General features: G+C 44.1%; 2 protein-coding genes across 16 annotated transcripts; one reads left to right on the top strand and one right to left on the bottom strand.

Moving 5' to 3' along the window:
- Positions 1 to 1,150: 1,150 nt before the first annotated feature.
- On the top strand, positions 1,151 to 6,786 carry trim59 (tripartite motif containing 59). Of its 12 annotated transcripts, XM_080459490.1 has the most exons (8): positions 1,166 to 1,216; positions 2,314 to 2,330; positions 2,500 to 2,620; positions 2,992 to 3,015; positions 3,113 to 3,425; positions 3,515 to 3,733; positions 4,203 to 4,412; positions 5,406 to 6,786. In XM_080459490.1, the coding sequence occupies exons 5-8, from the start codon at positions 3,171 to 3,173 to the stop codon at positions 6,003 to 6,005; spliced, it is 1,284 nt and encodes a 427-aa protein (XP_080315616.1). In that variant the 5' UTR covers positions 1,166 to 1,216; positions 2,314 to 2,330; positions 2,500 to 2,620; positions 2,992 to 3,015; positions 3,113 to 3,170; the 3' UTR covers positions 6,006 to 6,786. The 12 variants fall into 12 exon arrangements, with proteins under 12 accessions (XP_080315615.1, XP_080315616.1, XP_080315618.1 ...); XM_080459492.1 differs by lacking the exon at positions 2,992 to 3,015 and having other exon boundaries at positions 2,500 to 2,576; XM_080459491.1 differs by lacking the exon at positions 2,992 to 3,015.
- smc4 (structural maintenance of chromosomes 4) lies at positions 6,122 to 25,297 on the bottom strand. 4 transcript variants are annotated; one of them, XM_080459486.1, is made up of 25 exons: positions 25,063 to 25,297; positions 23,525 to 23,682; positions 22,235 to 22,425; positions 21,639 to 21,830; positions 20,442 to 20,618; positions 18,386 to 18,550; positions 18,127 to 18,254; positions 17,743 to 17,883; positions 17,136 to 17,286; positions 15,168 to 15,332; positions 14,787 to 15,020; positions 14,494 to 14,679; positions 14,138 to 14,299; positions 13,738 to 13,963; positions 13,559 to 13,635; positions 12,667 to 12,819; positions 12,356 to 12,482; positions 12,024 to 12,213; positions 10,661 to 10,805; positions 10,339 to 10,512; positions 9,972 to 10,154; positions 9,547 to 9,779; positions 9,251 to 9,434; positions 8,863 to 9,039; positions 6,122 to 6,639 (listed from the first exon to the last, which is right to left on the bottom strand). In XM_080459486.1, exons 2-24 carry the CDS (start codon positions 23,670 to 23,672, stop codon positions 8,875 to 8,877), a joined length of 3,897 nt encoding a protein of 1,298 aa, XP_080315612.1. In that variant the 5' UTR covers positions 23,673 to 23,682; positions 25,063 to 25,297; the 3' UTR covers positions 6,122 to 6,639; positions 8,863 to 8,874. The 4 variants fall into 4 exon arrangements, with proteins under 4 accessions (XP_080315612.1, XP_080315611.1, XP_080315613.1 ...); XM_080459485.1 differs by lacking the exon at positions 6,122 to 6,639 and having other exon boundaries at positions 8,794 to 9,039; positions 24,779 to 25,273; XM_080459487.1 differs by lacking the exons at positions 6,122 to 6,639; positions 25,063 to 25,297 and having other exon boundaries at positions 8,794 to 9,039; positions 23,219 to 23,532.
- Positions 25,298 to 26,161: the final 864 nt, after the last annotated feature.

Here is a 26,161-nt window from a genome sequence, read left to right as displayed (position 1 = left end):
GGTTTGCCCCCCAAAAAAAGTTACTTTCTGGGGGGAGATAGGCTAAAGTATAGGTTGTCTTCAAGAAAATAAATAGTGAAACCCAAACTGAGAGAATGTGTGTGTGTGTGTGTGGGGGAAGTGGTGCCATTAATGACTTTTGTTGTCTGTTTTTGAAAAAAACATTTTGTTTGGGGCTGAGCTTGTTTTCAAATAGAGGAACTCGAGCCTGATTGGCCACACAGACCGTTTACACGCATGCGCACTGAGGAACAAACATGATGCATTCAAGCACCGTTTGTTAAAATATATATTTTTTTTCTTTAAATCATTTTTGAAGTGCTTTGAAATGTGACACAACTGCTGCAAGATTAGGCAAAGCGGAGGATTGAACATGGATACTAGGCACACCATACACAGTGGGGGAAGAACACTACTAGAAAATGCAATCTGACATTAAACATCAATCACAACTATATAAGGAACATGAGACTAACAAGTACAAGATATATATATATATATATATATATATATATATATATATATAAAACAGATACACAATAGAAAATGACTACGAATTGACCACTTGGTTTGCTTAGATCATAGTGAAATGTGGAAATTGCACTTATTTTCCTTTTAAGATCCTACTTTTTTCATATACAAGAAAATGTTACATTAAATGCAAACTTTGGTGCATTGAAACAATGGAGAACATTTAGAGTTGTTTAGGAATTTGTATGGGAAAACTACTCTTCTTACTGGTTTGGTTGAATAATTCTGTTTGTTGTCCCTGAACTAAAACTAGTTTGACACCCCTGGTAAGCAAAACTACTATAATGAGAAAAATGCTGGAATATTTTTATTTAATTTTTTTCAATAGCTATGGAGAATTAATACAAACTGTTGTAACTACAAAAGAAGCTACATTGCAGATAGAGATACCATGTTAAAGACATGAATAAATATGCAGAGGCACACAATATCCACCGAAATACATAAACCGATTACGAAAACACACACAATGATTACTTTGAAATCTTAAATGACCAGGGAAATGCAATACAATAAATGCAAATGCAATACTTTTGATGGTTTGTAGTTCTTTTTACAAACCAAAGTGACGTTTTCCTGAGTCGGATGACGGGAGTGGGTGTTTACAGAGTGTCCCTGAAGGCAACACGGCAGTGAACAGGAAACGGGAGCTGCGTCTGACTGAGGACTTTGCTGCGAGCAGACGGTGAGTTTCCGCTGCACATTTCTCACTGAAAACATTTCAAACAACCATTTTATGTCATGTGACAAAAGCCTAAAGTGGCGGAGGACGCGGCAGGCGCGAGAGAGAGGTTGTAAAAAAAAAAAGAAAAGAAAAGGCGGTGTTTCGTGGCTGGGGCTCGCGGGAGAGCGAGGTGAGCTGAAGGGATTAAAGCTTCACGTGTTTGAAGTGAACCGCAAACATTTGTACGCAGAGTTTATCGTTATGTGACGTTCAGGGGGGAGAAAGTTAGTGGGACCTAACATCTTGACGCTAAAGTTACCGTCAGTTTAGTGGTGAACGCAGCTTGTGTACGTGTGTCACCATTATGAACTGGTGATACTGGTGGTTCCTGTTTGAATGTGGCCGCCAAACGTATGCGTTTTTTGGGGAGCGGGTGGGAGCTGGCATAGGGACTGCTATTGTCACTGTGCTACTGGCTGTAACTGGAGGAGAACACACACACCCTAACTGATCCTGTAACAGGAGCTGAGCTGCTTTTCGGCTGTTCTCTTTGTTTTTCAGTAGATCTGCTGCATCACAGCCCAACATACACAGACTACGCCTTAAACATGTAATCTTACTCCTGTTTTAAATGATTAGGATTTAAGGTTGCAACAAGTATTGATGATGATTCACGAGTGGATCAGGTAGGTGACAGAAACGTTTAGCCTCGGAATCTTCTCACTGTTTCAGGAACAGATGCACACAATTACATTTGGTTTTCATAACTTTGCATTAAAACAATGAATGTTAGCAGTTATCTGGTTCAACCAAGTTGAGATCATATATTTCTTGATGTGGTCGGGGAATATTCACACATCATTAAGTTATAGTCTACTTATTTGTCAAACAAAATCTTCCAAATCAACTTTAAGGTACGACCTAACAGTCTCCTCTTATAGGCAGGGGTGTTCTACTTCATTTCTTCCAGTGACGACCCCACGGTGCCCTTCAAATAATCCTGCTGACCTCTTCTCTCCAGCTGCGTTTAAAACATGAAAACAAACTCCATCTCTCTCACATGCAATAATAAATGCAGATACATTTAAATATCTTTTTTTTTTTTTTTTTTCTCATAGGTTATTAGAACAAGCAGGTAAAGTATGGAGGATCCTGGACGGCAGAGTTTAAAAGCGGTCAAATCCCAACAATGCGGTTCATCCTCGGAGCAGACAGGCGCGGCACCAGGAGACAGCAACAATGTGTGACCAGCACTCAGACATTCTCTGGACGAGTGACAATAAACGGCCCCTCTGTTTCTCCAGCCTGCGAACACGAGTACATCGATCTCCTGACCCAAATTGAAACCCCACCTTTATCTGTGCTGACGGCTGGCTGGAAAGTTTACCACTTTTATCTTCATATTAGTATTTTTGGAAAGCTGATGTAAGTAAAGAGTAGAACACATTTTTCATTATTTTTAAATTTGCCCTGAGTGTAATGAAGATTAATTAGAAAATAAGCTTAAACTGGATTTAAGAAGAAGAGTTATATATTTCTGTTGCCGGAGGATGTCGACAGTCATTAACAGTTCTTTTGTATATGTGGAAAAAAAATGCTGAAGTTTAGCATTCACCCAGAAATGACGAATTGCTTTGCGGTAAACGTGTCGCAGCACTTTTAGTGATTTGATATGTTTCGGTTGTGAATTTATTCACCGTTAAACAAATTCACTTCAGGCTATGAAAGTGTTAGTTACTAACTATAAGTATGTCGATATGCCTGTCTTTATACATACATACACATATCTTCATCAGCCGCAGCATTCTGACCAACGAGAGGTGAAGTGAATCACACTCATAGTTTGATTTCGTACAGTCCAGCCACAATCATCTTAACCTCGACGTTAAACACCGTCCTCGTATCTTGTTGGAACAGGTGTGGCTCGTAGCTTTTCGTCCCGTCAGTCCTGAGCCCGGCCCTCCGGCCCTCCGTCATGGACAACCTGGAGGAGGACCTCACCTGCTCCGTGTGCTACTCCCTGTTCGCCGACCCGCGAGTGCTGCCCTGCTCTCACAGCTTCTGTAAGGCCTGCCTGGACAACCTGCTGCAGGCGTCCACCAACTACTCCATCTGGCGACCGCTCCGCCTGCCGCTCAAATGCCCCAACTGCCGCAGCGTGGTGGAGCTGCCCCCAGCAGGCGTGGAGGCTCTGCCCACCAACGTCTCTCTGCGGGCCATTGTGGAGAAAGTAGGACCGAATCACTTTTAGTTCCTCTGAAACTCTCATCTTGTGATTTGCCGTCGCTCGTTTGGTTCTCATCTGCCGTTCTGTGTCAGTACCAGAGTGACAGCGAGCCGCGGCCGCCGTCCTGCGAGGAGCACCACCGGCAGCCTCTCAACATGTACTGCATCCAGGACCGGCAGCTGATCTGCGGCCTGTGTCTGACCATCGGGCAGCACCGGGGTCACCCCATCGACGACCCGCATGCAGCCTTCCTCAGGGAAAAACGCAGCCCGTCCCAGCTGCTGGCCGCGCTCTCCGAGAGATGGGCACAGGTACAGAGCTACTACTTCTACTTACAGGATCAGTACATAGCTGGAGTATTGTTGTGGCAGCTTGTGACACAGTAACCCGGCTGCTGGTCGGTCTAATGATCGATTCACTCATTAACTCAACTGAAGTTACGTCAGATAGAAAGAGGAAGATGCTCTATTAGTGCTTCTCGAAAGAAACTCACTGATGAGCAGATAAACTTAAGAGCCCTTAGAAATGGAAGCTGGCCTTTTTTTCCCCATGAGCCCAGAAACAAAGTGTTCTCTCTGCTGCCACCAGGGCGGCGTTACCGCTGCCTGAAGACAACCACACACACAGAGAGATTGTGGAGCAGCTTCCTCCTTCAGGCTCTCCGCCTGCTGAGCATGGAACAATGTCTACTTTCGCCTTTCCAGTTTAGTGAAATGGTGACTTGTTAAGCTGAATGCTGACTGGGTTCTCCTCCCCCCCTCCCCCCCTCCCTCTCGTGAGGTGTGTGAGCTGGGCGAGCAGCTGGAGCAGGAGAAATCTCGCTGCGAGGGTCTGCTGAGGCAGGACCGACAGGACGTGCTCCAGTTCTTCCAGACTGTGGAGGCGCTGCTGGCCAGGAAGAGGCAGGCTTACCTGGGCGCTCTGGAGAAAGCCGGCGCCGAGGTGCTGCAGGCCTACGACCCCGTCATCCACCAAGTGAAGGAGCTGCAGGTGTGTAGATGGACTTCATCGCGGACATGTGGTCACCGTGTTGGTTGGTGTGTGGTGAATTATTCACTCTGCTCACAAGAGAACGCTCCATAATTAGCAGTGAAGCTCTGACTTGGTTTCTCTTAAATGCAACATGCAGTGTTTCCCACCTGGTTCTTATTAACGCAGTTTCACAAACACAAACCTGTATTGTTGTGACGGTCGAGGATATGAGCAACTTTTACTCGTGTTTCATGTTCAGGTTGTTCATTCAGGCTGAATACAATCTGCAGAGGTCAGAGGTCAGCAGACAACTACCTGTGTCATTAAAAAATCAGAATGTAATGTAAAAATGAGCCTTTTCGCATAATTTAATTCACAATGTCAAACTTATATTTTATATTTATTGCGCATAATATGTGGAGCAGCGCTGAAGGAATTTCCCTCTATTCAATTGTATTCTATAATTTCTGTTATGAAAATAAAGTGTCAGTAAATATTATTCAACACATTTGGATAAATATATATTTTTTAAAATATCTAGGACCTTTAATTATTCCAGATTTTTAAAAAGTTGTATTTATTTAAGTGCAAAAGTAACCGACTTTTCAATGACAGACATTTTTGGAACTGCAGATTTTTTTAAAATTCTGATTATTTTCCACTCAAATCAATAATCTTAGGGCACCACGGACCATTGAGTCATTTAATAAAGCGACAGAACTGTGTCCTGTTTCACAGCTCCTTTTGATTTTTATTGCTGCTTTTAAATGTTTTATAGTGTTGCTTTTAGCAGATTTCTAAATGTAAAGTGCAATACAAATAAAATGCATTAAGTAATAATAATCTAAGGAGCTTTGTCCCCTTATAGTGTTGTCTCCCTGTCTTGTCTCACCTCGTCAGTAATTCTACTTGCATTTGAACTTGAGCTGTTCTGAAAAGCTGCAATATGAGTGAAGTTTGAATCTCCGTTCTTTGTGCAGAAAGACTGTCTGATGTGTTTTGTGTGAGCAGGAGGAACAGCTGGACCTGGTGTCTCTGGGATCGTCGGTGGAGGAGGAGGAGTCGCCGCTGGTCTTCTTGGAGCAGGTGCACTTGTTCAGGGAGCGAGTGGAGGAGTTCATGAAGCGCCCGCTGCCCTCTGCGGTCAGCCTCTCGGTGACGCCGCGCGCGGCCGAGCACCTCCAGCAGCACTGGCCGGCCGTGACCATCGGCAGCCTGGAGGAGGCCCCGGTCCCCAAGGTGTGCTGCTGTGCCAGATGTGGCGGCGTGGAGCTGGAGGCGGAGGCCGGGAGGCAGCGGCGCGGCCGAGACGAGCAGAACCCGCGGCGTGAGCGGCAGCCCGCCGTCCCCGCGGCGCTGCTGCTGCTGGTGCTCCTGCTGCTGGTGGCGGCGGCGGCGGCACTGTGGGTCAACCCGGTGGGAGGGGCGTCGCTCGGCTTCTCCCTCGTGTCTCGGTTCAGTCAGATCGTCCACGGCCTGAGCAGCGGCTTCGTCACGTCCGTCTGCGGCACGGCGGAGCGGGCGTACGCAGCCGTGGAGACCGCTGCAGAGGGATGGCGCTCGCAGCTCTGGTCAGTCTCCCGGCAGCTCGCCACTTTATTTAATCTCTGACGACTCGCCGACAGAAGCCAAACTGGAACTAAAAGCCCCCGAACGTTTAGCAAGTCGTGAATTCCCATTTTACCGTTTCTGCTACAAAAAGGAAAATAAAACAAGAAGCTGCTTCATAAAGTCCTCAGAGGATTTTATCATTTCATTGTAATAAAGAAGAAAATATGAAAGCTACAATAATCCTAATTGTTGGCAAAGAGGTTTTCTTTTGTTCAATTATTAAGTGAGATTAGAACATAATGGAAAAGTTCATTTTCCACCATAAATTGATTGAAATTGTAAAACTTCCATATATTTGTTTTCCCCCACATAAACTGAAATATTTCAAACTTTGTTAATAATTCAGAAGACTGGATTGGCCACACAGTCGCCTCTTGGTTTCCACTCAGATTGAGAACTGATTTTAGTCCGACTTGGGAACATAATCCACAAATCAGCTCCAGCATGCCTGAGATGGAAAATGTCGGAAAATTCCAAAGTTGGAGGAGCCCGTCTCCACCCGTCCAGGTCTCTTTGGGCAAAACGGCAAACATCAAGCGGCTTGTGATGGAGGCGAAATCTGCTGAAACAGTTGGAGTGAATTTAATTCATCATGAAGCTGGCGAAGCATCAGTGGTGTTGGAGGAGGAGCAGTCTGCAGGTGGAAAGAACGAGAACATTTCATTTTTAGCAACAAAGTCCTCTGTATGTACGGACCTTAAAAAAGAAAAAAAAAAAAGAAATTTAGTTTGTGTCCTGAATCTGAAGGGTCCCGACCTGTAATAGACCTGATATTTAATATTCATGCTTAAGACATTTATTTTACATTTGTGCTTTTGTCCAGATTGATTGATGTAGAATTATCCAGTTCTGTTGTTGTTGTACTGCTGCACTCATTTGTATTTATTTAATGTGACGCTATCATTGGATGTATTCGGAGCGTTTCTTGTGTCCGAGCTCAGGACAGTAGTGAAACGTGGTGACTCTCGACAGCGACCGCGGAGTAACGCCACGTTTGAAGCCTCCGTGACGGCAATGAGCTCCCACTCAGTGCCTTCAGCCTTCTCTAACGAAGGAGAATCCAAACCTCTCCTGAGGATGTTGCTCTTTTCCTGTGCAGCTGATAGTTACAGGATCTGGCACTTTTTTTTTTTTTGCATTTCACAAATGTTACTGGACTTTGCAGGTTTATTGAAGGACCAGTGCAGATTATCACTGTGCTGCTTTCTTTAACAGTTACTGCTGTGTCATTAAAACTCTTTCCAATGGCGTTCAACGAAATCCTTTGAAATGTGGATGGTTGTTTTTTTTACAAGTTTCTGTATTATAAGAATGTAATAAAGTTTTTTTTGAATCCTTTATCAGCAGATTTGGTCATTTCTGCAATTCTTCTTTTTTAATGCAGGTGGTAAGTTCATACTCCAAAGAGTACCTTTTTTTTTTTTCCCTCGAGGTACTCTGGTTTCCTCCCTACAGCCCTAAAACAGGAGCTCCAGCTCCACCTGATCCTGAACTGGATGACGCAGCATCGAAGATGGATGGATGGTAATAAACATGTCCCATCAGTCACCGACATGTTTTATTGTCTTCAAATGCCACACTCGGCTGTGAAGTCACGGTGGTGCAGGGAGAACGACCACGGCTGAAGTCCAGGTTTTCTTGGTTTCTTCCTTCACTTCATAATTTGAACAACAAATATCCAAAATTCACTTTATACTGCTTTTCTAATAGTAATATGTGTCCCCCATAGCCTGTACATGACAGGAGTCTGTCTTCTCTTGCGCCACTTTTTAGAGAATGCATGCTCATACAGGCGAATTAGTTTTTCCCTTCGTGACATCACGAGGGGATAAAACCACCCCCTTTGGTAGTGGATACTCACCTTGAGCTTCCCATCGGGAGATTAAAAACTTACAAAGATTACTGATGTACTGAAAAAATTCAGTAAATTATGAAAAACCACAAGTTAGCAGGAGCTAACATTTGCTACTTGCCAGTAACTAACACAGACGACCAAGCTAATGTATTTAGATACTATTCTTAACTAACCACTCTGAACTTCTTCAGGAGCCTCTCCTGGGTTAGATTCTGCTTCAAACTGGTGCGATTAAAAAAAAAAAAAACATTTCTACAAGCTAGCAATAAATCCACTGAACAGCACACGGTACTGGAAAGCTGTCTTCTCCAGGGTTGCCAGATCTGACTGTTTCAAGCATAATGTAACCCAACGCAAAAACCACTCCAAATCTCAACTGTTAAAGTACTCTATTTGAAGTAAAGAACAGGTCATTAGACCCAACTGCACTTAAGAATAAAGATAAAACAAACAGGTTCTCCAAGGAACACAATTGGGTGGAAACCGACAATCTGGCAACACTGTGCGGAGAACCTACCGGTTCTCAGCAGAGCTCATTAGAGGGACTTTAAGAGTAGCTGAAATTCAGTACCTAGGTTGAATTTGGGGAAATACACTTTGAATATAATGTTGGACCTCCGACACTGAAACTGTAACGGACCTTTAAGGTTAATAGGCTGTACTCCGAGCTGACCTGGAGTCAGCCGGGATTAGGGCCCAGGCTTTCAGATTAGGTTTGTGTGCGGCAGTGAGCTGCTGTCTGCAGCTCACTGCAGTTGTACCCGTAGCGTGAAATCTACAACTTCCAAACCGTCTCATGACTTCTGAGAACACGACCCGTCAGGCGCCTCGTGACTGCCGCCGTTACATTTGTACATGGTCAGCATTTTCCTCACGCAAATATTCCTTTTGGTGTACTTCATATTTGGTACAATCGAAGTAATCAACAATCTTGTCACTGGAAAATGTTTATTTGTGGACAATAATAAAGAATAGCAGCATTTCAGTATAAAAAATATTTACAAGATTTCAGGTTTAAGCGGTGATGGCGTCGTGCTCTTTGAAGACGATGGTCTTGGGGTTGATTCCAACACTTTTGGTGGTGTTGTGCGTCTTGTAGATGCCGATGAGACGGTCAGCGATCTCGAACATGTTGTTCCTCAGAGAGATGATGATGAACTGAGCGTTCTTTGTTTGCTCCTGCGGAAGATAAAGGGGGAATGAGGACACGTGTGACGAGGGTTTGACTCCGATGCTGAACAAAACAAACAAACAGGTCAACAGTTACATTTTTTTGCATTTCACACGGTCCAAGTAAGGGGCGTGTCCCACATTTGATTGACATTTTCACAGGCCAATGCACATGCTGTTTCTGTGGAAATGTGTTTTGTCATTCAGCAGCTCCACTCACATAGATGTAACAGGCCACGATGGAGACGTTCTTGAAGTCCAGGGCGGCGTCGATCTCGTCCATGAAGTAGAGCGGCGTGGGTTTGTAGTGGTGCAGAGCGAAGACCAGCGCCAGAGAGCTCAGCGTCTTCTCTCCCCCCGACAGGTTGAAGATCTTTTTCCAGCTTTTCTTTGGCGGCCGAACGCTAGGAACAGATCGGAAGGTGACGTTAGCTTTGTGCGACCGCGGATCGACCCGCGTTTCCTATGCCGTCGTCTGCAAACGCACTGAATGAGCGCCGCCCCCTTCCAGCCCACCTGAACATGATTCCCTCGGAGAAGGGGTCCAAGCTGTCCACCAGCTCCAGCTCTGCGTCGCCGCCCAGCGTGAGCATCTGGTAGTTTTCCTTCAGCTTGTTGGTGATCATGTTGAATCCGGTCATGAACTCGTTGAGGCGCTGCTTGCGCAGATCCTCGTAGGCGCGCTTGAAGTTGTCCCTGTCTGCCGTGATCTCGTCCAGCTGGGCCACGCGCTGCAGGTACAGGTCCTCCTGCGAACGCACGAACCGCGTCTTAGCGTCACCGCAGCTCGCCAGGAAAAACCCGCAGTTGAGCCGAATTGCAGGTAAACATTTCCGCATGTTTTTATTTTTTTAAATAAACCGAGTGGAAACATCAAACAACCACTTTTCTGCACCTGAACAACGACAATATTTGCAGATATTTTCGCCGTTGGGACTTACCTTCTTCTTGTACTCGGCGATGGCGCCCAGGTTGGGCTTCATCTGAGAACACCGAGTCTCCAGCGTCATCATCTCGTTGACGATGACGTTGGGATCCGAGATCTTGTCGAGTTCGTCGGGAGTCAGGACGGGGAGTTCCTCCGCCGGCTTGTCCTCGACGGTATGGAGAGACAGTTTGGAGGCCTGGACACACGTTACGGCAAATTTAGTCATTTAGCTAAATATGAAAGTTCTTTATTTTTAAAATAAATTCCTGAGAAGACAGCTTATAGAAAGACACAACTACAAAATGCGACTTAAACCCAGTTCTAAGAAGAGCAGTAAAGCGGACGCGGCGGGTCTCCCCCAGCACGCCGTCCTCACCCACCTCCTTCTGCCAGTGTTTGATCTTGTTGTTGTGTTCGGTGATGGTGCTCTCGATCTGCTCGACGCGGAGCCGCACGTTGAGGGACTCCTCCTGCAGAGCGTGCTCCTCCTGCTGCAGGGCCTTGATCTCCTTCAGCACCTCCTCATGCTGCTCCTGCACCTCGGGCAGCGCCGCCTGCAGCACGGGACGACACCAGCGGGTATTAAATACTTTTAACTCGTTTACATGCAGGAGATAAAAATGACTATTCAAAAAAGGTTCAGCGTTTGCATCTTTAAGTAAAGTTTTTTTTTTGGTTTGTTGACAGTGACAAAGTGCCGACCTCGGCCTCGTGACACGTCTTCATGACCTCCCCGGCTTCATCCTCCAGCTTCTTCAGTTGCTCCGTGAGCTCGCCCATGGACTTCTCGCTCTCCTCCATCTCAGCCTGCACACGGGCCACGCTCTCCTCGCACTTCTTCAGGTTTCTGCAAATAAACCACGACACTCCTCAGTCGAGCGTAGTAGCGCGAGACGCCCCGGCCCTCCGTCTGCCTGCAACGCGATGCGTTCGGGAACACTGCAGGTCAGGACACTCGCGTTCTCAACAAAGCCTTCCAATGAGCGTCTGCCGTGCAGCAATACATAACATAACCTAAAGTGTTGCACGTGGCTGGACGAACCCAGGCGGCAGACTCCTGAGCTGTACGGAGTAAGAATACACTCCAGGCGGTGTGTCCCAGTGTGTACAGACAACACAAGGTCATGTCACCGTGTGTCCACTGAGACAACACGAGGTGACACGAATAAACCGAGGAACAGGTTTCACTCACACTATTTTCTCATTTCAACATTTCACTGTTTGTTTCCTGGTGGGAAATGAAGCCGGTCATGCATTCTGTTTAGGAAGAAAAAAAACAAAAAAAACTGACATGTATACTAAGAAAAGCGTTAATGTTGGATTATTGCTAGATTTGTGTCCAGTATGAGGAAAAATAAATCAAAAATCTGCATGTGTTCCTGCTGTCGGTGGGCTCTGTGAGGGTGACGCTGTGATTTAAAGGCGCTCATAAATACTACTTGTTTAACAAGACTAATTTTAACAGGACTGCGGCACCGAGGCCGTCACTCACACCGAGACGACACGACTCGGCATAAAGCGCCCGGCAGGAAAGGGGACGTCTGAGATATGAACTGCCGACGCACAAGCCTCCCGTGTTGCACTACTACAGCGCGTTTTGCAGCGATCGCTGGACTTGAACTGTCCTCAAACACGAGACGTTTTGGACCTCTCTGTGTCTCCGGGCGATGGCGTTACTGTGTTGTTAATGAGCCGAGCAGTTCTTAAAGCCCGAATGGTCGACGCAGCACGCAGCCAGCAGCAGTGATTCACCCCCACACGGGACGATCCAAACTACAAAACTGGTGCAGCGATGCACATTTTCCGCTGGATTCATCGTTTTCTCGTGGTTCAACAGTGACAGTGTGTCTGAAGACAAACGGTAAACCAGATAAGACTTCTGTGTTTGAGCCATGACAAAGGATGTTATTACAATCGCTCATCAGCGAAATAAGTACTCACTATCAGACACAGACCACCGTTGTTCATTACTCAGCTGTCACCGGATAATTCATCTGAGCGGAACGACGACTGCACCAGCAACTCAAATGGTGGCTGAAGAGTTAAAGACGAATCGTCTCCTCACCGGTCGGCTGTCTTTATGGCCACTTGGGCCTTGGTGATGGTGGAGGAACAGTCGTCCAGCGCCTTGTTGATCTTGTCGAGTTTGTCCTGCTGAGCCTTCAGCTTGTGATTGCTGATGTCCACAATCAGGTTGCGGAGCCGTTTCACCTCGTTCTCCACCTTCCCGGCCTTGCTGGACGCAGCCTCGTAGTCTGATTGAGAGACGAGCACAAAGACACTTCAGCATCGAACAATAAAGAACAATTTGTTTTTTTTTAATATTTGAAATGACCACAGTACAACAGGAATCCAAGTTATTTAAAAATCGTCCAACCATTTGGAGGAGGCTCGTACCTTTTTTGAAAGCCTCCAGGCTCTTCTCCATCGGTTTCTGTTTGGCCTTGTCTGGGGCAGCTGCCAGCACATTGGCTTCAAGTTCCTTTATCTGAACTTTCAAGCTAGTCTCCTGGTCAGCCATACTCTGGACAAAAGACAAAAACACACAAACAACCTAAATAAGAGAAACTCACAAAGCACCAAAGTCCCCCCGGCCAGCGAGCGGCGCCACGTTTTAGCTCCCGGTAGCAATTGGAAGGCCGGTTGTTTAAAACGCCACGCGCCAGTGAACCCGGGACACAGAAACGCTGCGCGCGAGAACAACGTACGGTCATGCTCTTGGTGTATTTTTCCAAGGTGTTCCTCATGTCCCGGAGCTGCGGGCGCAGGCGCTGGACGCTCTCCTCCAGCTGCAGCCGTTTCTCTTGGCAGTCCTGCAGCGTCGACACCTTTTCGTTCAGCTTGCTCTCCATCTGGTCGAGCTGCAGAAAAACACGCGCAAAAACCATCACGTTTCGTACTGTGGGGGCTCGCCGTGGTGACTGTCTGACAGCAGTAGTCAGAAAGCTGCTCAGGACCGCTTCCTGGGGAAGATTTAAAGACTCACAGCAAGAATAACACGTATCATGTCATGCAACGTTTCTCTGAGGGTTTTCACCGTCAATGGACGTATTGCTGTTGTTTGTTAAGTTGTGCTTCGACTTTGAATATAAGAGATACAAACAGGTTTAATAAGCTCGCTCTGCACCTTAGTATACTTTGTAAACATTTCGAGAATATTGGTGTTATGGGGAATGAATAAGTACAGTTGTTTCCTGTAGATATGTCTGAATAAAATGAATTGAGCCATCCTTTTTAAAACTGATAGAAGTATATTTTTATGTTCCAGTTGCATCTGGTTGAAATATCCTGTTTACAGGGTGTTTTGACTATTTTCTGAGATGACAAACGGCGGAGGAACTGGAGTGTGCAGTGGATTCGAAGAGCAATAAACATTATGTAATAGGCCTCGTTTCCAATACCATTACTGCCGTCGCTGCATTCATGACTAGTGCGTCCTACAGATTGTTTAGTGTTTTAACTTTATTACCGGATGCTGTGTGATATGACTCGCATAACTCGATACAAGGTTGTGTGTGTGTGTGTGTGTGTGTGTGTGTGTGTGTGTGTGTGTGTGTGTGTGTGTGTGTGTGTGTGTGTGTGTGTGTGTGTGGAACACACCTCCACCTGGGAGAGCTCGGCACCAATCGATGAACCCATTCGGCCCTTCATCACTTTTCCTCCTCCGGTCATCGTTCCTGGAGAACAAACACATTATTGAGATGACGTCTTAATAAATCCTTTAAAAAACCGGTCCCCCCCCGGGAGAGAACACATTCGATTGCGGGTGTTTTGCTCACCGGCCATCTCGATGATCTGCCCCTTCAGGGTGACCACTCTCCAGCGCCGCTCTCTTTGGAACGCCATCCTCGTGGCCTGCTCCATGTCCTGGGCCACCAGGGTGTCCCTCAGGGCAAAGTAGAAAGCCGGGCGCACACGTTCGTCCTTCACTTGCACCATGTCAAAGAGGCGGGGGCTGTTGTCTGGGGTGCGAATGGGAGCCATGTTCTTCTCCCACACTTTCATCTGCAAAACAATAAGGGGGGGGGGGGGAGAAAAGATGAAGTGGATCTGCGACAACAGGAGACATTCTGTTGTATTTTACAGGCGATATAGAACTAACAGTGAATAAAGACAATGAAGATGTGCACTAAAACAAATCACTGTAAACTAAATGAGACCTAATTGTCTTCATTTTACCTTGTCAAGACCGATGAAGGTGGCCACGCCAATGTTCTGCTCTTTGAGGAATGTGACACATTTCTGAGCCGTGTCGATTGTGTCCACCAGAATGTTGTCCAGGGCGCCACAGCTGGAGGAAATGGCCACATCATACTTCTCATCGATGGCGCCGAGGTCTCCCTGCGAGCACAATGACACGTTAACACTTTTTACTGTGGATTTCTGCCTTTCAGTCGCGACAGCAAACGTCTGATCTGAGTTTCGCAAACCCGTTAACCTTTAGCAATAGTGAGAGTGGAGCTGAGGTGCAGACAGTGGAAGTGTCAAATTTAACTTCTGCTGTGTAATCCTGCCATGTGAAAACAGCTGCTTACCAATCGTCCAAAGATGCCAGGAATTCGGCCACTCCTCTTCTGCTGCATGAGCGCGTCCAGGACTTTCCCCCGACTGCGGTTGGAGGACAGCGAGCTCTTGGCTTCATCCACCTTCTGCCTCAAGTTCCTCACCACGTCCCTGGTGTCGTTGTCCATCTTCACCAGCTGCTCCAGCTCTTTCTCATCCTGCAGGAGACAAGAGAAGCAATTCCATCTGGAGACACTAGACGAGCTGAATGTGGAGCGTCTCAAGTCGATTCTGCCCGCGTAATCACACTGATGTTTGGTCGGACCTTCTTGAGTTCCTGCTCATTCTGGGGGATTTTGACTTCCAGGTCTTTGACGGCGGCGCGGCGCTCTCGCAGCGTGTCCGTGGTCGTCTGGAGCGTCTGCTTGGCCGTGTTCAGCGCCGTCAGGGCCGTGTTGTGGCGGCTGAGGTAAATGTCGAGCTCCGACTGAGCCAGGTCCATACGAGAGCGGGTCTCATTGACAGACTTGTTGAGCTCCAAGAGCTCCTTCTCTTGTTTCTGGAGGAAAAAGATGAACCAAAAGAGAGGTTGATCAAAACTTAAAGACTGATGTTTGTCTCCCCAGTCCCCTTCCCCTGCCTGACCAAGGTGTCCCCAGAGCAGAATATACAAAACAAAGGAATTAACTGCGATGCCAACACACACCTCTTTGTCTTGCTGCAAGCCACTGGTCTCTTCCTTCAGGCTCTCCATCACATCTTTAAGTTTTTCTTCTTCTTTCACCTTCTGCTTCTCGTGCTCTTCTTTGCTCGCTGTGGCCTCAGAGATGGCCTTTTCGCTGCTGGCTGGTACCTGCCGCACTTCCTCCAGCTATTGAAAAAGGAAAGAAACAACCCACAGAAATGAACCAGACAGGACAAATGTGTGTGAAAAGAGATGAGGCGTGTCCAACTGTGGATTCTCAGCAACAGTGGCGACATGAAATCAATTATGCTCAGAAGTTGGTCTTAATTATCATAAACTTCACACGGAGCAACGGCCCTTAACTTATTAGATTAAAAGATCAGTGACGATACACACACACACACTTATTGTAAGATCTATTATTATTGTCAGTGACAATTACTAAAAAGTGGACCAAATCACACAATTATAATTAACTAGAAACTTGCAACAATCTACTTCTGGGCACAGCTGAGACAAGGAAAGGAGTGCTCTGTGTGTGTGTGTGTGTGTGTGTGTGTGTGTGTGTGTGTGTGTGTGTGTGTGTGTGTGTGTGTGTGTGTGTGTGTGTGTGTGTGTGTGTGTGTGTGTGTGTGTGTGTGTGTGTGTGTAAAATATATGTTTTGTAGGGTTAACTGTGGGTGAAATGTGAATGTGGCTGCTGGGAGTGTTACTCAAGCCAGGCCATAGTTGACTAGCACACAGCAGAACACTACTCCCCAGAGGTCTTCCTGCCTCTGCCCAGACACCCCCCCACCCCCCACCCCACCCCCACCGCCCCCCCGAAAGATGTTTCCAGAGCCCAGCCATTGTAGCCTTTCAGAACAGAGGTAAATAAAAAAATAATAATAATAAATAAAAAAAAAGACATTCCTACAGTTAGGAGTGTTAAAAATAAATAAATAAATAAAAATTCCCCAATAGGCCTGACTGCAGAAACAATAGTCAGAGAGGAAGGCCATCAATATAAAAGAGGCCCGTTTAACCATAGAGTTGTGTTACTTCACAGCCCCCTAGTGGCTAATTTAGGACAAAGACAACTTCCAGACATAAATCTCACTTTACACTTCTACATATATAAAATCATTTTACACCCCCCCCCCCCACCTATATTTTGCCATCTCAGTTCATTAAGAAACAAAATAAGCAACTCAATTCTATCAGCCATAAAAATCTCAAAAATCTTTTAAACAAAAATCTTTACACATTGTGACGCTGCTGCTCTATTTAGTCATAAATTACAGAACGTACAATTCACATATAAACGATAGTCACACAAAAATACTAATAAAATGTATGCTTTCTGTAGTTACTCTACAAATTTATTCAGGCTTGGAAATGATTTGTTTTACAGGAAGGGTGGCATTTTAGAGTTTACACAACTTTATATCATCTTCAGAACTTAAAAAATATAATCTAGATTTTCAGGGTTTTTTTTTTGTTAGCTTCTATAAATTCCTATCTGTTGAATCGATGCTCACTAAGGCAAGTTACCGGTGCACAACCACAGAAAGAGGAACCAGAATCATTGTTTTTAAACAAACACCGGATCCACCTGTAACATATAAAGTAATAAAATGATGGGGGGCATCAAGGCAAAACTTCAAACAGGTGGCCCGGATAAGATCGTAATATTAAATATCTATGTAGGTTTTCTGTAAAGCCTTGACGAGAGTCTTTATAACAACAGCTCTGTGTGTTTTATAAGCAAAAGAAATGCTATTTTTAAGCCCATGCTTCTTGGTTGACCACAAGACAAAATAAACACGAGCTAATGCCTCTTGGTTAATTAATGCAACCTTGTAGTTCTAAAAAGACAATTTTTATTTATTTATTTTTTTAAACATTTATTTAGCGAAGGCGAGCTGCACCACCGCATCACGTGGACACAGTGACACAATCAAAACTGTTTGCAGGATATTAAACTGTGTGGAAGGGTGGACAACACACCTTCTCTTTGTCCTTCTCCAGCTGCTTCTGCTGCTTCTTGTTCTTGCTCTTACAGTGTTTAATCTTCTCACGCACTTCTACATCCTGCAGGTCCAGCTGGGTGAACTTCTCCTTCTGGGTCTCAATGTACTTGTTGATCTTGTTTTCTTTCCTGGTGGACCAACGGCACATTTTTAACCGGGCACATTCGAGTCAGGGAGAGAATATGAATAGCAGCACTAGATAAATCAAATTAAATACATTAAAGATTAAAAAAATAAAATATATATATAATGATAATCTTTATGTGCAAAAGGGGTAAAGAATATAGAGTCCCAGGAAACGTTTTACTAAAGCTCAGGAAGTGTGCACTCACATTAAAAAATAAATAAAAATAAACTATGGAAATGGAAGAAAGGGAGATTAATGTACGACATTTTGAAAGAATGCCAAGTTATAATGGTAACTTTTCAAAATAAATACCAGTCATTTCTGGTCTTTTAAACAGAGTATAAGTTAAGACGACAACCACAGAAAAAAGGAATTCAAACTTAGAAAGTCACATTGGTTAACAGAGGGGAGGAACTGAGGGAAGAAAAGAAAAGGTAAAAAAAAAATTTATTCTTACTTTTCCACATTTTTGAGCTCTTGGTTTTTTTTCTCCATCTCTTGCGATATCTTTGCGTTTTTCTCGGACAGCTCTTTGTTGTCCTCCAGAATCTTTTGCTTTTCTTGCTCTCTGTCGACCACACGCTTCTGCAGATCGGAACTAATGGTGGAGAGAATGGAGGGGAACCAAATCAGAAATTAACTGGATGAAACGGACAATAAAACGTTAAAAAAAAAAAAACGAGATTATAAAACAAAGCGCCGAGATTTCACACTGCATGTCGTGCGGCTCTCGAGAGGTTCTTAAAATAGACAACCCCCCCTCCCCTCCCCTCCCCCCACTACAGTCTTTTGTTTTTATTGTTTCGTTTTTCGCGTACAGAACAGATGACATTGTACTCACACATAATACTGGCAGAGTTGACTCTTGTGTTTGAAGATGTCATTCTCCAGGGTGAGAAACTCCACCGCTTTGTTCTTCTCACCCTCCAGAGCATTTTTTTCCTTTTCCACAAGCTTCACTCTGTTCAGCTGGGGCAGTTTAGAAAATATCACCAAACTTTTAACATCAAGTGGCAACATCACTGGTTTAATAGAAAATGACCTGTATTTTTTTTTGATTTTATTTTTGCGAGTCTTAGAAAGTCCAAATCGTCTTCTACCTTCTCGCCTCGCTGCTCATTGAGGAGCTCGATGCGACGGGACAGGGTGTGTATCGGTTCCTTCAGGCGACAGGAGCCAATGATGTCCTCGAGGTACTCCAGCATGCCCTCGTCGTGCTCCGTCTGACCTTTAGGCTTCATCATGGCAATCTGCTCCACCTCGCCCTGAGTTCAGCCCAGAACAACATGTCAGCACAACACATGCGTGCAGCTCATCCAACGGAAAACTGTAAAACACACACACTGGAGCAAACACAGTGGCTGTGGACACTTTGGACATCTAATTCTATTCTTCCCATTCCACAGCCTTTAGCTGCTATTATTAAAAATGGCACAAGTACCTTTTGTAATGAAGAGTGTGGAGAATTATTATTATTTATTTTTTTTTTAACAGTTCTTCGTACTTTTCATTGCAGATAAACAATGAACAAAAAGTAGAATTATAATTGAATTTTAAAAATACACACATGTAGATGCAATGCGTGTTAATCTATCTATAAATGAAAAAAAAAAAGGATGTCTCATCATATTCAACATATTAATGCTTGAAGCGCTCCAGCCTCCGAAGCTTTAGTAAAATGATATGTTTCAAATCCACAGTGGTTTAAAAAAAAACACTAACAACAGTACAAATGATTGCAGTTACATTACACCAGTGCACTGCTTTTACCTTCAGGGAAAATTATCCAGTGTGCTCATTTTTAAATATTTTAAATAAACAGACTTAAATGTCGTCAGACAAGAAAAGTCCAGTTTAACTAAAAATGTGTTAATGATTTAAAAAAAAAAAAAAAAAAAAAGGAATAACATATTGAATTCACTTTAATTTCTGTAACAGTAAAAACAAAGTCTGCCCATGTTACTTCTATACTTGAAAGAAAGGAGAAGTCTGCAGAGAATTGTGGGGGGAGGGGGGTAATCCCTGGTCATCCAGTCCTTTGACCAGTGTACAGAATAGACAGCTTCCCCTCGGCCAGAGGCCTGGAAAAGTGACCTTGGAGAACAAGCTCGAGCCTCTTCCCATAGTCATGCTGCCATGTCACAGGCAGAGGCGTCCACAGACAGTGGAAATGGACATGCACACACATGAATCAAGGTTCTCAAGAAAAAGCCAAGAAGCACAAATAAATTGTTCAATTGAGAACCTTGTATATTTCCCAAGAAGTATGAAAAAAATATAAATAAAAATGAAAAGCTTAAGTGGAACAGCAAAGAGCCCATCGGGTTTTTCGCTCTCCACGGACGGGAGTTATCACCCCCATATGCCTCGAGTTAATCAGTAATGATGGATGTGTCACATGTGTACTACAATCACAAGTGGTGTAACTTGTGAACTGGTCTGGACTCAAAAGCTAAATAAAGATCAAATCTGTGAGAAACTAAGAGAAAAAAAAGAAGAAGTTGAAAAACACACACACGAAAAAGAAGACGAAGTAATTAAAACTGTTGAAGCAATAAAAAAAGCCATGGTAATGGAGGGTGTTTGATCCTGTCACACTGAAGCAGCACTGCCAATATTGGGGTTGGGGTCTGTTCTCACACGCCAATATTTACGTGCTGCTAAAGCGTGGCAGGCAACATAGGAGAGGAGGGGGAAGAGAAAGTCCAACCTGTGTCCCCCCCCCCCCCCCACTGGTGGGCCTGCCTCATCAAAGATCCTCCCACTGCAAAATCTGAGTGGGCTGTTCGACTGCATGGACACCCACATGAAGGTCCAAGTGTGGATTGAAAAAAATAAAAAACAAAAATATATGAAAATTGTCCTTAAAATTCTAAAGCAGCAAATAATGGTTCGCACCTTTTCCACATTGTTTCAAACCATGATGCGCTGCTATAGCAGTCTAAGGGTTGGCAGAGGGCTCATCCTCTCCTTTCCAATTCCAGTGCAACAGGTTATTCCCACAGACAGGCATGACTCAAAGCTTTTTATGAAACATTTGACTGAGAAATGAGTTAAAAAAAAAAATAAAGGGAAGAAAATCTGCAACAGAATGGGATGGTCAGAGCAAAGGAGGGGGAGGGAAGGAAAGAAAAACACTTAGAAAATTATAATTACCTGCAAGATCAAAAATCGGTTGTGGTCTAGGTCAATACCGTGGCTTCGGAGTAAAGCGCCCACTTCTTTGAACGTGGCTTTCTTGCCATTGATATAGTAGGCTGCGGAATTGTCTTTGTTGGCGGTCCTGGAAACGTAGAACTTGCTGTTGGGGATGACTTCGTAGTCATCTCCTTCCTGGCTCAGAGGGGGGGGGAGGGGCAGAAGACAGCGCAGCTCAGAGGAGAGGCTCAAACAGCTCCACACATCAAACTATCACACTCATGGTACTGACAAATCGATTCAGATGGTCAGGGAGGGGTGGGAAAATAAAATAAAATTACATTAAAAATCCCCCTAACCAGAGTGAAAACAATTAAAAAGCTTAGTTTAAAAAAAAAGGAAACAACAGCTCTACACTGACCTTGTTAAAAACCTTCATACACACTGAATGTATTTTTCCCCACACTTGAAGAATTTAAGTAATATTTCAGATATTATTTGAAATAATCTCATGTCATGATCCGAAAAAAAAAAAATATGCTTATGAAAGCAAGTCAAATCACTTTGGTTCTTGTACACCAGTCAGATATATTTATATATTTTTTTTCTTTACAAATGATAGACTGTGTAGCTGACAAAAGTTTTATGAGTTTCGGCATTGGCTTCAACAACTTGATTTTAAATAACTTGAATTATAGGAGTAAACAAGTAGGCTTGTATGCGTTTTACTGCAGAAAATACAAAACTTATTCACACTCCCTGCAACAGATGAAGTAAGGAAACTAGAATAGTTTTTAAACTACAGTCGGAACAGTTTTCAAAGTCAGTTATCATCCAAATGAACAGATCAGATTTGTCAACTACATTATATATTTTATTTTTTTTAACAGCTGAGTTTAGCCTCATCGCTAAATCGACATTTAAAAATGTTGAGAAATGGAAGAATCACATCGAGCACAGTATGAATAGACTATGGCAAGTGTGGGTGTCAGAAGTAAGTTTCAGAACTGATTTCAGTCTGCATTTAGTCACTGATGCGATAATATTGTGTCTAGAAAAATTAAATAAAACAAACTACAGGTCTTTCTACAAAAAAAAAAATCTGTTCTTGATCATTCTTCAGAAATTGGTCTGCATACAGATTATTGTAGCATGGGTGTAACTGTGTGGAAGAAGAAGAAGAAAAAAAAGATAAATATATATATATATATATACCTTATCAATAATCTTTTGAAAGTGCACCTCCACAGTACAGCTTTGCACATCTTTGTGCTTATCAGAGCTGTGAATCAGAACCGAGAGCTTTTTCGATCTGATCTTTTGAGCTCTGTATCCAAATACAAAGAGCATTGAATCTATCACATTGGACTTCCCACTTCCATTTGGACCAATGATGCAGGAAAAGCGCTGGGAAAGAGGCAAAACAAGAGAGAAAAAATGTATGTATGTGAATCTCGTAAAAAATAAGCAGCAGATAATTTTTTTTTTAACATATTTCACAGCAAAAGGGGCAGTGAAAAACAGTCCTAAGCACACCACAGGATTACACTGAAGATACACTCACTAAATCAAAACAGGAGTAAAATGAGTATTCAATGTGTTAATAAAAATTTAAAAAAAATATATAGCGTCAATAACAATTTGTCCTGAATGCATCAGGGACATATGAATGCTGTTACATCATCTAAAATGACAGGAAAAAAAAAAACCCGATTCAGCTGCATTACAAACGATGATCTTATTACAAGAGAGAAAAGCAAGTATTTCCCCAGTAGGGATGACAGGTCACAGGCAGGTTTTTTTGGTCGTACCTTGTGAAAAGGCCCCAGAATCTGCTCGCCTGCGTACGACTTAAAGTTGCGATTGACTAAATGCGTTATCATGAGGCGAGGAGCGCCCGGTTCATTGGTCATTGCTGGGGGCGGGGGTGGAGGGATGCTGCCGAGAATCTCCTCCAAACTTCGGTTATCCGCCGCCCCGGCAGCCTCCCCCTGAGACGCATCTGTAGCACACACACAGAGAAATACAACTTTCTTTCTTTTTATTCCACTGTGCGAGTCGTTTCAGGTGGTGAGGGAGGGAGGGTGGGGGTGTATAGTGGGGGCATGGGGGGAGGGGTGGAGGAGTTACACCCCCCCCCCCCCCTCCATAAAACAAAAAAAAAAAACAACAACAAGCAAAACAAGCAGCAAGTTACAACAGCAGTCAAACCACGACTCACAAGAAAGTTGACACTTTTTTCCCCCCATCATCCCCTTTGTCCTGAGAAACTTTAAGAGAAAGAGGGAAGAGACCATGGCCGCTCGTGAGCACATTATTATCCAAAACGCGTTGGTACGACCAAGTAGATGCGCCACATTCATTTCGACGATCACGAACTAAAAAAGTGCGCGTTTCGAATCATCAGCGGCACGTTCTCACTCACCCGCCACTGTAGTGGGACCACAGACACGAGCTTTAATGACACACAACGGTAAAACGCGGTGATATTGCCATCACACCAAGCCGCAACGACCTGTCCCCCCCCCCCCCCCCCACCCTCTCCCCAAAATCCCAAATCTATTGTGCTCACACGAGCATAAACAAGCAAAGGGACGCGAGGTTTTCGTCAATTAAATCCATTGATCCACAAACACAATGAGGCATTTCCGACACAATATAAACGCTCCAAAACATCCCGGGTTTACCTTCAGCCCTCAGCGTTCAGATCGTTTCATATCAAGTTCTAAGAAACACGTTGTAATAATCAATAACACAAAACAACTCGGAATCAGAAATTAAAAAAAAAAAATTACCTCGTTTCCTGAAGGGGGGTTATAAAAAAATTATTAAAAAAAAACGTGGAAGAAGTCGATCCGACACCCCCCAAAAAAATCATCTCAGAAATTATTTTATTGATGACTGGCACTTTAGGGGAAAAAAAAAAACCCTAATACATCAACTATTCTAACAACGCCTTAAGATTTAAGAGAAAGAAAAAAAAGAAAAAAGACTTCTCAGCTGTGCCAATTGGCCACAACCAACCCAGCACTACGCACCAGCTATTGAGAGGAGAACTTATTTAGATTCACAGACACCAAAACAAGGCTTTTGTTACTTGCCAGTTGTCGGCGGTGCCTCCTCCTGGCTGCTGGAGCTGGTTTGTTGGGGGGGGACATCCAACTCGTCTCCGGAGTCATCCCGGGGCTGCGACCCCTTCCCTCTTGGCCTGGACGACGCTGTGGAGCTCTTCGCACTTTTAGGTGGCATGATTTGAAATCTGAAGGGGGGGTTTCATTGGTATAAAAAAAAAAAAAAAGAAAAAAAAAAAAGAAGGAATATCCATGAGTGGTTTTTATGCCTGTCAATCTTCTCAACTCCACTTTTGGTCGGTCACACGCAAACTGCTCTTGTCAGGCTTTAATCATTACCACAGTCACATCTCACTGCCGCCCATCTACAACTGTTTAGAACTCTCGTTTCACTCCAACAGATTAAATAATAACGTGAAGAGAGTGCAATCGAAATATCTGGAAGGGGGAAGAGGAAAAAAAAAAAAGAAGAAGCTGCCATTCTGCATGGTGACTGTAAAGAACCAGATGCTGTTTTGAAAATTACGTCCAAAAATATAGTTTAAAAAAATCATAATGAATGGAATCGTCCAGTGATGGTTTCAATAACGATTTTTTTTTATTATTATTTTTTAAAAAGTGAAACGGGTAGTAAGCTCGAAAACCAAAAAAAATAAACCACAAATACAAAACAGTTAATATGCAAATAGTTTGAAGTCTCTCCCCATAGCTTTGTGGGCTAGCCCATGTTACATGATCAGTGTTTGAATATACGCAGCAACAGTCTCGCAGCGTCCCGCATCGATCGACGTCTCTCAAACTGACACTAACATCAACCCTCATCTCGACTTGTTGTTTGGGGGCGGTGGTGCTCCAGACGCAGCTCGGTATAACTAGGTAATTGGTGAACAACGTCCAGTGATCCGATTAAACTTAACTTTATAATTACACGTGCGTTTTTGTTTTTTTTTGCCGGGAGAGCAACCTGAGAACGGGGGGAATGGGAGGGAGTGGGGGGGTGGAGGGAGGGAGTGGGGGGGTTATGACTGGATAACAAGCACATAACGCTGACTTTTTCTGCCACATGTACACCGAGCTGATGTTACCGTTAGGTTAGCTGATGTGGCTAACTATCATGCCAAATCACACAGCCCTGCTAAAGCTAGCGCGGCGGGCTAACTTCACCCCGTGCGGCGGAGCTGCGACGTCAAACCCCTTAGAAAAAAAAACAAAAAAACAACAAAAAAAAAAAACCCTCGACCTCCAAATCAACGCTGACGTTCGCCGAAAGAAGTTTGAGTTTACCTGTGCTGAGGATAAAGAGAAATTAAATGCAGCGGATAGTGGCTCGCAAAGCTGGAGCTTTTTTTTTTTTTTTTTTTTTTTTTACTGTACGGTGATATTCACGTAAAATAAAGTTTTAAAAGTGGTTCGCTTTCACTGCATCCCGCTGCCCCGATCATTTTCAGTGAATATGTAACGTCAAAAGTTGAGTTAAGACTAAATGTCGCCTGGAAACTTGACGTTATACCATCGGCAAATAGACGGAACCCAGTCATTAACTCCGTGTTAAAATGTCTCTAAAGTACCTTCCGCGGTTTGCGCGCGAGCTGGTCAAAGTCTTCCTTTTCCACGGTTTCGCTAAAAGAAAGAATTCGTCGATCCAAAACCAGGCGACTATATTCCGTGGAAAAATCGTTATTCCCGTGTCATTCCGAGTCGCTGTACTGCTCGAAAAACTCGATCTTGTAAATGGCGCCTAAACTGTGCCGTCGAACCAAATTCGTTACAAACTGACGCAAGGCACCATGGACCGTTCAAAGGGCAGGAGGAAAAAAAAAAACAGCAGATTCAAAAAAAAGGGGACGAAGCCAACTCCGCCTCGTTTTATTCAAACGATATTCACGGGACGGAAACCGGTGTGCGAGACATTAAAGATCGTTACGAGATTTGTGTTTAACTGTGTCATATTAATTTTTTCAAAGTTTATTATCAGATTTAAAGCGTTATGGGGGTTTTTCTTTCGAGGTGTTCAAACGGTTGCTTGGTTACGGTGGACGAGAGTCCCGCCCCGAGAATTTATCCATCATGAGAAAATACACGTCAATTATTTTGTTATTAATAGTATTGTATCTGTGTTTTTTTTAAACAAGTTTCATCGTCTATATTTGTTTGATTTCATTTTACACTTGTAAATATTTCGAAATGTTCGTCGTCAGGGTGGCGAGATTTGCAACTTCTCGCGAGAACACACCTTTTTTTTTTCCAACAGCCTCCATGACCCAGTTTAATGGCTACCGAAAGTTAGCATGTAGTTGTATTTCTCTTAAGTGATGGATGAGGCTTTTCCAGCTCTGCGCTGACTGACTGCCGAAGCGAGTGCCCCGTATGCATTGCTCGCCGCCCCGCAGTAGTGTCGGTAACGGCGGGACGATGTCCGTTTTGTCTAAGTCGTGAGCATTGAAATCACAGGCAGGTCTCGGGACGTCTGAGGATCAGCGTTAGCAACAGCATCAGGTACCGTAGCAACTGAGGACGCTTGTTTTCTTCCCCGTTGCAGCTCACAGAGCACGTCAACAGCCGACTGGTATGTGTGCTACTTTTAAGGTTTTCGTCCTCTGTGTTGCTTATTATTGTGCCTGCCTTAGTGGTAAGGCACAAAGATTACTGTCCTAGGCGGCAGTTTAA

This window comes from Lipophrys pholis (genome assembly GCF_963383615.2).
Source record: "Lipophrys pholis genome assembly, chromosome: 3".
Taxonomy (NCBI): Eukaryota; Metazoa; Chordata; class Actinopteri; order Blenniiformes; family Blenniidae; genus Lipophrys; species Lipophrys pholis.
This window is presented reverse-complemented; position numbering and strand designations above follow the sequence as displayed.

What these genes read in the sequence shown, in the direction of transcription:
- smc4 (XM_080459486.1), bottom strand. Translation starts at nt 23,672, where the DNA reads ATGCCACCTAAAAGTGCGAAGAGCTCCACAGCGTCGTCCAGGCCAAGA. An exon ending in ACCGATTTTTGATCTTGCAG is followed by an intron (nt 18,551 to 20,441) that starts GTAATTATAATT and finishes GGCTGAACTCAG; the next exon opens with GGCGAGGTGGAGCAGATTGC. An exon ending in CTGGCATCTTTGGACGATTG is followed by an intron (nt 14,300 to 14,493) that starts GTAAGCAGCTGT and finishes TTGTGCTCGCAG; the next exon opens with GGAGACCTCGGCGCCATCGA.
- trim59 (XM_080459489.1), top strand. Translation starts at nt 3,171, where the DNA reads ATGGACAACCTGGAGGAGGACCTCACCTGCTCCGTGTGCTACTCCCTG. An exon ending in TGCGGGCCATTGTGGAGAAA is followed by an intron (nt 3,426 to 3,514) that starts GTAGGACCGAAT and finishes GTTCTGTGTCAG; the next exon opens with TACCAGAGTGACAGCGAGCC. An exon ending in TCTCCGAGAGATGGGCACAG is followed by an intron (nt 3,734 to 4,202) that starts GTACAGAGCTAC and finishes CCCTCTCGTGAG; the next exon opens with GTGTGTGAGCTGGGCGAGCA.